Genomic DNA, 10,511 nt, shown 5'->3' with positions numbered 1-10,511 from the left:
CTGATTTACTGACCAAACTATAGAATTTTCTTGAAGCAGGAAATACAATTTGGAATATAGGAATCATAGAACATAACACATTTAAACATAAGCACACCAATTAAAGTTAAGATATTTTATTTGTACCTTTTGAGGAAAACAAACAAACAAATATAAACAAACAACATGGACAAGGAAAGTTTTCTTTCATATTAAAACAATCACCTGTGTATGATCAAACATACAGATAAAATCTACATTATTATATCTCTAGGGTCTTATTAGGCACATATGCACTCTCATATCCTCTTTATTAACAGACAGTGTTTCTGATTTGCACTTTTATTTTCCTGGTTTTGTGAACTTGGTCCTTTAAAAAGATAAGTCGATTAGCAGGGCTTCCTTCACTGGGTTTTCTTTCTTTTCCTCTGGACTCCACTTTATAAGAGGTGAGCTCAGATCGATGAGCTGCAAAGGGAAGCATACCAGATAAAACAGACAGATGGAAAAAAAACAAAAAGAAAATTGTTTGTTACAGAAATAATTGATAGATCACAACTGGAAAACATCATACATTTTGAGGCAGCAGGGAGGACACCAACATTTAAAACCAATACTGTAAATTAAAATCTCTCTTATGTTAATTAAAAAAATGTCTCTTACCTGGCCACCAAAAGCCTTATTAGGGATGGTTTTAATCAGGTCTGGGGTGTTTGAGAGATCAATAAGGATCTTTTCTTGCTGCTTTAAAACAGGAGCAGGTGCATCCACCAGCAGCACCTTAGAAGGAAAAGGAGGAGGGGGGAAAAATTGTGATGTGATGACACAGCTTAGCGAGAATAGAGTATTTAGAATAGTATATAGTTAAGCATAGAAATGTACGGTTTGGGACGCAGTATTGCTGCTCCTAACATTGCACCATGCAATACTTTTATTTAAAAAATAAATATAATGAAAACTACAAATCTGTGAGAAGGATAGAAAATATGTTTACCTCATTGACATCTTGCAGCACTGGCTTATTCTGCAAGGCTTCTTCAGACTTTACGAGTGTCGTTTTTGCAGGACTGGGCTGCTTACATTCTAAACTTTCTGAGGACACCATGGGGGTATTCTCCACTGCTGCTGCCTCACAAACAGTGGGTTTATCAGAGTCATTCTCCAAATTAAAGGCCAGAGAGCAGGGCTGAAGCTCAGTTGGAGTGCCAGACTCCTCTGTGGTTACTGACTGCTTGACGACTCCCTGCAACTCAGTCTGCTTCAGCTGACCAGTTGGGCTAAAGTCAGTAAAGAGTTTCAGTTGGTTATTATCAGAATAAAAAAAAATCTATATTATAAAATCATACAATTCTACCATGTATTGATCAATAAAGCATGTGTAACATGGGTAAAACCACACTTTTAATATATTGAAATAATGAGAACTAAAACCCGTAAAAATATGTTATGGGAACTTCTTTTTTTAGACTTTTGATTGTATGTTGGTAGCAGCAAACAAAAAAACAAGAAAATATGAGTGTTATTTTAACATTTTGAACCCCTATTACCTTGCATGACTCATCACCGAGGTAGATGCTGGTGATTGTGGCTCAGGGGTGCGAGATAATCTGAGGCGAGGAATGCTTTTGGGTGTGGGCATGGGTATACCAGACATTCGGCGGGCCATAGGTGTGGGCAGAGCAGACGGCCTACTCAGTTTAGTCTGTACTCCAGTTGCTGCTGATGGGGTCTGGTGACCTGGAGTTGCAGGAACTGTAAGAGTCAGAGGAACACTAGGAACAAAAAGAGATAAACATGTAAATACTGTAAACTGTGTGTGGTTGTGGGAGTAAACTGCAATTATGCACCCACGCAAATAAATGTCCACGCTGAACTGTTTACCATCTGAACTGCTAATGATGGTGCTAACTAAATATTATACGAAAAAACAATAACAAATATTATTTACCTTAAAACATTTTTTTAAATTATGTTGATGGTACACTGACTATAATATGTAGAATAACATCTCTGTAATTGTTACTCCAGGCCAGAACACTGCTATTGTGCTATAAAACATTGGTGGAAACTTGCAGAAGACTCAGTGAACTAAAAGTGACTTACACTCCAAAATTGTATAGGAGCCTTATAATTATAATGTAAGTGACAATCAGTACGATACAAACACTGCAATCTAAACAAAGTCTTAACTAATATATAAAAATGAATTTATACCTCTAGTCTTAGACCCGCTACTTAGCTGGCCAAGTGTGTTGCAGAATATATAATCATATTAAAACTTACCTGTCCACACTGCAAGATGACATCAGTCTTTTCGGTTTCATAATTCGAGGGACATCAGGAGATGAGATGACTATAAACCCACAGGATACATATCACATATTACCTAACAGTAAGACACATCTATCTGACTTTTCCAATGTAAAATTTAGCTTCATTAAAAACAAGGCATTGCTGTTTACCTTCAGATCGACGCACTCCTTTTACAGAGTTAGTTGGAGTCGGTGCTAAAAAAGCCTTTGAATTTGAATTCGCTTTTACACTGTTCATGACCTTGTTGGTTAAGGCAGGCACAGACACTGTCCTCTCCATGGTCCTTTTAGCAGGTGTCTGGTGCTGGATAGAAGATGCAGGCTCTGGTCTCTTAATTGGGGTGGCCTTGACAGGTTTAGGAAGGGGTTCCGAGTTTTTCCTGAGTTGTGTGGACAGAGATGTTCGTCTCCCAACAGAGGATTCCACAGGTCTACTAATGACTCCTGACTTTCGGCTGGAGTTAGGAAGCCTACTGGCACTGTTAGGAACACGGCCACTGATGCTACTTACACTGGTGTTCAGAGAGGAATTGAGTTTACCTGGAAGTAAAATATTCAGTAAACACACAATCATGTTTCTTACCATAAAGGGTTCATTCATTATTCTGGTGTTTAGCATAAGGCTCAACTCTACTTATCTGTACTGAAAAGCTGTTCCATTGGCTTCCCTGACAGTCATTAGAAGAATCTGACCTCTAGCAGTCCAGTACAACTTTACAAAACAGAAAACCATGTTCACATTACAATTTATAAAAAAGCCTCACCTTTACATGTTGGAGATACAGAAAGGCTGGAATTGATACTAGACACAGAAGAAGAGGAGGATGATGTGTTTCGGCTTCGGTCCACTACTCGCCTGTTGTGCAGGGCAGGAGCTTTACACACAGGTCCACCTCTTACATCAGGCTAAAGGGGGAAAAAAAGCCAATTCATACTGACAGCATTTTATGACTAAAATAAATTAAAATTCTCAATTATACACAAAAAAAAAAAACAATAAAAAAATGAAAATATTGATTTAGGCTTGAGGCAAGAAGATTGCAAACATAAACTGATTTTTTTTCAGAGACTATTTTAAATGAACTTTCTATTTGATCTATCTGATGTCATTACAGGAGAACTGCTATTTCTATACTGGACTGCAGTGGGGAGCATAACTATTTTTTACATCACTGCAGTAAATACAAACCACACTTTGTACTCTTGCCTAGAGTAAAAACACATACAAAAATCCTTTTAGGCAGTGTCCTACACAGTGGACTCCCACTTGAAACAGAATTATTACATAATTGTATGTATTACATAAAAGTAATTCAGTGTGTTTTCATTCTAGACAAAAATAATACTTGACGGAAATGAGAAAAGCTTAAAGTTATGACCAGAGTGAGACAGGCACAATAATCTTAGAAAATATGAAACTATTAAGATTGTTAAGACCTTTACACCATTCTCTAAATAGTCAAACACAGAAACTTTTTTTGGAAAAAGCATCCGTCCTATCCATGTGTTTATACATTTCCATGCATACTCTGAGAAAACTGAAAGAAACCAGAGTATAAGCATGTGCTGAAAAATCTGACTACTAAGCCAATTTTTCCTCATCATATTACTAGAGTTTAATCTGAACTGAAGAAATCAGTATGCCGTTTACATGACCACTTAAAGAATCTGATCATTTTAGAAATCTGATTAGATTAACCAGAAAAAAACAACAACATTGTAATATAGCCCTTTAAACTCCACACAATAATTAGGGTCCTCAGTGTGCCTGCTGCTGCCTGGCATTCTGACAGTACTACGTTAAAGCCATTAAAGTTAAAGTTCACAGAAAGCCAGAATGCTAGCAAAGTTACCTCAGCTAATACCATACAGCTCAGCTGTTTTAGCAGGTTTTAAGCAGCAATAAACTCACTGCTACAAACCATGATAAGTGATGCTAAATGTTTAATTTTATGTGACGTGTGAGCAGAGTGAAAAAAATGAACGAACCTGTTTTTTACTCCCTGCTGGCATTGTATATAGCAGTTTTTTTATAACCAGGGTTGTCAAATTACTCCAACTAGGTCACCCAAAACATGTTTTAAATATCTAGGCCTGCCACTACTACTTAAAAAAATCCAAGATGAAAATCTGGATGGGTTTAAATAGTAAATAAGAGTTATGTAGGCCTAAGTATTGATTGGATTATTATCCCTAGTTCTAACCACCACCACCACTATAAAGAAAATTGTTACAAAAGTTTTTCTACAATAAACCATTTTACATCAACCCACTCAGAATGAGGTTGTTAACATCTTAAATCAATGGACCATGTACAATTTTTGAAAAAAATAATTCTAAGCATTCTCAAATAACCTAATGAAAGTGCTTGGTGTTTGTTCTTTCACCTTCTTTGATGTTGGGAGGACCCTCTTTACTGGCAGACTTGTGTTGAAGGAAGAATCGCTCACATCAGATGCAACACTAGCTGTATCAGACAGAAGGTCTTCAGTAGAGCCTGCTCTGCTTGTGTTTCTACTGCCAGGACTTCGCTTCAGGCCAAACGAACTCTGAAACAGCACAGACCAAATAACACATCATGTGACAAAATGTTTATTTAAAGCCGTCCTGCATTCAGAAAGGCAGAAAAAAAAAAAGACCACAAAATATTTGCAAACATACAAGTTAAACCCCCTTACTTTGCTGGGTGCAGGGAGTCGAGTTTTGCTTGGGGCTGCTGGTCGAGTGCAAGAGGATAGTCTGGAGTTTACCACGGCCGTGGGTTTGCTGGGAAGTACCCTATTACTGGCCACTATACTTCTGCCACGGGAGGCCCCTTTAGGCTGTGTCTCAGTATGTCTTACAGGGCTGGAAGTGCTGAGACGTGGTTTGCCACCTGACATGACGCATACCTTCTGAAGCCGCTTCTGGATGGCTGGTGGAAGCTGCTTCATTGGGCTGTCCTGAACACAGAAGGTTTCCCTCTTAATTGGGCTAAGTGCATCAGCAGGCTTGCTGAACATGTCCAGTTTGGCTGAGGTGTCTGCTTCAAACCGTTCTTTGTTTTCAGGCAAACTGGAAGCAACAGTAATGTCTTTTGTTACTGGGTCCGTACTGCTTTCCTCAAGATGACTGGCTAGAAGATGAGCTTCTTTACGAATCTCCTCAAAGTTCTCCTCAAGCAAGGGGCTCCAGCTGGGTTCCTCACCCACAGAGGGCCCACTGCTTACACTGTCTTTCACTTTATTTGCCACAACATGTGAAACACATCTCTCCATATGACCAACTGGACCCAGAAAGACCTCATCTTCAACACAGTCTTCCTCTTTGGAACTGTATTTAAAAAAAAAGGGGGTATTAGTTCAGATTTCTTTGCACTGGGGATGGACAAAGAACTAGGGCTTGACAATTTACTGTAAACATACTCATTTAAATAAATACATTAGTTATGCACAGACATTTACTTCTTAAGTGTACAGCACAACTAGTTTTTGTTGTTACAAATAAACACTAAAAATGTTACATTATACTTTTTTTAAGGCATTTGATTACATTATATTGTGCTACACCATTTATATCAGGTTTTTGGACATATTGCCCAGCTCTCAAAATATTGGTATTGCAGACAATTGTTTTAAGCTCATTTCCTTATTCCCTTCCTTTCCGCCTCCATTTTAAATAAATGTTTTTGCCATGTACTTCTGTGTCCTCTGTTGCTTAATGTACATTATTTGTAAGTTGCTTTGGAAAAAAGCATCTGCCAAATGTAATGTAATATAAAGCTTGACAATATATCAATATTTTACAAGACCGTATGCATGGTCATTTAATGAAGTAGTGTGTAGTAAAACTATTTTTTTTTTATCAACAAACCTTTCTGGTGAAAAGGGAACATCAAAATCGAACTTCTCGTCAGCCAATGAGCAGAAATCTTCGGAAAGAAGCCAAAGAGCAAAGAAATGACAGTCAATTTAACTCGCATGTGAAGAGATGATTCCTACAGTCACATCGGTTTATCTATTTTGTCTCGTATGGAAAAACATACATATGCTAGTCTACCCTTCTACAATTTTTAGCAAGGTGACTATAAACATCTGAAAGTATATTACCATCATCAGCCATCATCCTCGGAAAACCAGATGGGTCAAAGTCCTGAAAATAAACAAGAGGTCCGTTCGCTAGTTAGAGAGTTTAGTTAGAGAGTTTAGCGATTATAAAACACATTTGATATGTTTGCGCTCATATCAGCTCGGTAAGCTCACTTGCTAGACAGTTAGCTTGGCTTAGCTTAGCGTAGCTTAAGTTAGCTAGCTGGAGCCAACAGATTGGCTGGTTATTGTCGCTACATTTAGCACAAAACAAGAGAGCTAACGCTAGTTTAGCTAAGCTAGCGGGCTAGCTAGTAGCTAACAGACCAAAACAGACAAGTAAATCTCGCTTTACTTCTACATCTTTTCCCTGAACGCTAAGCCGCACTCTTACCATCTGTTCTCTGAGTCTGTCACACTATATAACCGTGTTTTATTCAATTAAAGCCGCTCAGAAAATCGCAGCTCCTTCACCGTGAGCCCCAACAGCGTTTTACTGCTTTCAAATTTGGTGCGCAGCCTGATTTCAAACGTCAGGTGGCTGAAATGGCGAAAGCTCATTGGTGGAGAAAGTCGCGGAAGCGTCCGCTTTGTGGAAGGATTTAAATATATGTGATTCAGTCTTTCTAACAGAAAATCACAAACTTTAGTTCTCAAAATATAAGGACCATTTATTATAAACACACCCCCGTTAAACAGACGTCCAGGTTGCAAAAAATAATTTTAGGGAGGTAACGTTACCCCCGGACCTAGAACCCCCCAATCCCCCCAAAGAAAAAAAATATATAGAATACATGTTATTTTGCCGTGATCAATGGTATTTTCTGCAGTCAGAAGGACTATGTGATACAATTATGTGACAAATGTCTGGTACTAGTTAAAAATGATTGGCACAGTGTATCGTACTTCTTTGGTTATTACACACGTACTGTTTACTAACTGAAGCTTTTAAGTGTATAAGTAGCTCCAATGAAAACTAGAAAGTTTTTTTCCATGCTTTTCACAGTGGCCGTCAATATTTCTCACTGATGGGATTTATCATGACAGAGAGTTAGAAATCCCACTTAGGAATCTCTTCTGTATCTCCTTGTTTGGCCAAAAGAGGGCGCTCCCAAATGAGTCCCACAGTCCCGGTTTCATAGTTTTTAAACGTTTAATATTTTTTAGGACCCCAGGGTAAATTTAAAGCAATTAAAGGTCTCTCTCACATTGGATAATTTTAATTTTATGAGTCATAATGTATAACAATGTATGTTTTTACATTAGTGATTAGTAATTCACTTTTACACAATTTGTTAATAAATTAAGCACTAAGAAATCGGAGGAGCATGGGAGCTGAAAGAGCCAAAATAGAGAGAATAACGCCATAAAGGGACAGAATTCCCATCATCACTGCGAATCCTATTTGAATTTGAGGTAGGCCGTAATAATGGGCCCCAGTTTAACACATACAACACTATTTAGAGGTTAGAGAGACGGTAGTATGAGGAATGTTATTTGTAAACACGTGCTGTATAATTTCAGAATTTTATCACCATATATAATGCAGACTACTTCTAATCCTAAAAAACTTTATCAACCCCTGTTCAACCTAAGAACTGAACTCAATACTCACACCACAAATCTTTTTTAGTATTGGTTTCAGCTGATTCCCATGATTTTCATAACATGGTTAGCAGACAAAGTGATATGTTCATTTTATCATTGTTAAAACAGCACACACTGGTATCATCTGATGGCCAATTTAGTCATACATCACAAAACTTATATTATTTATTAGTAGTTTATTAAGTATAGCCCTCTTAATCCGTTCCTACAATTATTTTCATAGCCAGCTATCCCAGACAAAATAAGGCTTTATATGCATTAGATGTTTAAGATAAACTTAGTCACACTAACGAACAGGCAGTGTTTAATTTTAAAATAAAGTGTGTACCTACCCGATTCCAAAAAATTGCACAGTACAGTCTCTTAGAAACCAGTAATGTATATACATTGTGTAAGTATATAATCAATGAATGGTGTCTCATATTACTATTATTAAGATCATTTATATAATTTATCAATTTCCCTGCGTCCTTAAAATCAATTACAATAATCAGCACTGTAGTCATTTTAACTATTCATCTTTTATTGTCAAAAAACCATACACATTACTCACACTTTCAAATGGAAATTGAACCACAATCACTGTTTATACTGCTTATGATTTACAGACATTAAGTAATTACCAAATATAGAAAAAATAATAAATCCATAAACAGATGGATAAACATTCATCCCCAAAATAGGAATGAAGCTACAGTGAAACAAAAAGAAAGAACCAAAGAGCATTTCTTTCCTATTTGCCATCTCTAATAATTTAAATGTTAATGTGTAGCACAACCCAACATAACCTATGACCTATCTTCATGGTTAAATCCTCCACAGAAATCCACATCTTTAGATCCTAAGATCAACAATTACAGTTTTTGTGCTTCTCATTTTTATGGAGGTCATTTCACTGCCTCACCTCCACATGTTCTGTGTTATTCCCCAAGGGATTGTGGGATTAGATAGTAGAATTTGTTTACAGTGCCCTGGCTTTCAGGGGCAAACCCAGCAGCATGCTTGTAAAACAAAATAAAGCTATATTTTATGCAGCCTTGCTTGCAAAGCTATTAAGGACAACTTGAGGAGCATGCATGCTTTTGTTGATGAGTTTATCTGATGTCTTCAATAATTTAAAAAAATGAAATAAATGGAGATAACTCTGAAGCAATGAGTGATGCAATTGGTTGGGAAAAGTCAGGTGTTAAATTGTTAATACCACACACATTCTGCAGCCCCTTCACAATGGACTTATGTAAGATGCCAAGATGCTTAGAATCAGTTGAATCCAACCTGAAATCTTCAATAACCCACATATTTAAACAAAACTGAAATGGTAAACATATTTTGATATATTCTTTTCCCCATTTATTCTGCATACCACTAAACCAGACCACAATGCCTTAACATCATCTGTCTAAGTCCTAAACATAAACCTCACATAAAGATACAGCAGCAACTATGCATATGTCTTGTTCATTATTTGCACTTTGCCCCCCACACTCCCCCTCCCCCAAAGGTGGTATATTTTTGAAAAGCATGTAAACAAACAATTTTTATTACAATATAATCAGCCAAAACAACACACATCAGTGTTTCACTTGAAAGCACGTGGGTAAGGTTTCGTTCAAATTGAAAATTGAGAAAAAATTTCCATTCCTATCTTTTTTCTTTTAAGGACAATTTGTAAATGTATTAAAATATACATTTTCTTTCTAGCTTCCTCTCAGACTACTGTAGATCGCCTGGGAAGAAATCCTCAAATAAATCCTCAATCTATACCAACATTTCTCTGTAGGTTAGCTAACTTGTCCATCCAGCTACACCTGGACTGATGGAAAACTGTCCATTTCATTACCAGAACATTTAATGACCTCCTAAGCATGCTCTTTGCAAGGGTTGTGATGTGCTCTTGGCATGGGTAGTACAGACATGGTCTTAGCAAGGTTTTAGCTTGGATGGAATCAGAGAGATGTCTCCAGGCTGTGCAGGGGGCTACCAGGGGGCTGAGGAATGGCAGTCTTGATTATGTCCTTATGGCGGTGAAAGCTTCTGCTGTCTGTAGCATTGTTGTTCTGGTTAGGAGAAGATACGATCGGAGAAAGGGGCGGGGGCGGTGCAGAATTACGTTTTGTAGGCGCTTCCTCTTCTGGGTCAGTCTCATCAATCAGAGGGATGGCTGGCTCAGAGTCTTCGATGCGGAACTCTGGGTGACTCATGAAGTTGTGAATAGAGCTGCGTGACTCTGGGGTCTCCAGGCCTTCATATGGAGACATGGCTTCCCGAAAAGCATTTACCACACGGATCTGTCAGGGAAGTTTAGAAAAGGAAAAAAAAAATTAAAATTAAGCTGTAGTTTAGGAATCAACCTAATGTGACGTAAAAAGTAACAGGGACTTGTATGTAAACATACAACAACTGTAAAACATAATTAAGATCACCTTCTGAGTAAAGTAATATGGCATGTTATAAAGCAAACAATTAATCTCTACATGCATACGGAAAATGGTGATATACAATTTGATGAACATTTATAACAATGTATATATAAAAATAATATGTA

The 10,511-nt window shown here is 37.5% G+C and overlaps 2 protein-coding genes across 5 annotated transcripts in view; both read right to left on the bottom strand.

The window, feature by feature from the left end:
- Positions 1-100: 100 nt before the first annotated feature.
- On the bottom strand, positions 101-6,911 carry gtse1 (G-2 and S-phase expressed 1). Its single transcript, XM_007238084.4, has 12 exons — positions 6,753-6,911; positions 6,380-6,422; positions 6,144-6,201; positions 4,970-5,603; positions 4,679-4,840; positions 3,056-3,197; positions 2,442-2,831; positions 2,263-2,332; positions 1,527-1,751; positions 974-1,256; positions 643-759; positions 101-447 (listed from the first exon to the last, which is right to left on the bottom strand). Exons 1-12 carry the CDS (start codon positions 6,753-6,755, stop codon positions 352-354), a joined length of 2,223 nt encoding a protein of 740 aa, XP_007238146.3. The 5' UTR covers positions 6,756-6,911; the 3' UTR covers positions 101-351.
- A 1,557-nt stretch (positions 6,912-8,468) lies between these two features.
- Positions 8,469-10,511, bottom strand: part of atp2b1b (ATPase plasma membrane Ca2+ transporting 1b) — a 28,341-nt gene continuing 26,298 nt past the window's right edge. For all 4 annotated transcript variants that reach the window (XM_022684118.2, XM_049483809.1, XM_049483810.1 and 1 more), the window contains one exon: positions 8,469-10,254. In XM_022684118.2, the coding sequence (XP_022539839.1) occupies positions 9,913-10,254 (342 nt within the window). In that variant the 3' untranslated portion in view covers positions 8,469-9,912. The remainder of the gene's footprint in view (positions 10,255-10,511) is intronic.

The sequence above is a fragment of the Astyanax mexicanus genome, chromosome 10, assembly GCF_023375975.1.
Source record: "Astyanax mexicanus isolate ESR-SI-001 chromosome 10, AstMex3_surface, whole genome shotgun sequence".
NCBI lineage: Eukaryota > Metazoa > Chordata > Actinopteri > Characiformes > Acestrorhamphidae > Astyanax > Astyanax mexicanus.
The sequence above is the reverse complement of the archived record's forward strand: the minus strand, read 5'-3'. Positions and strand labels throughout refer to the sequence as shown.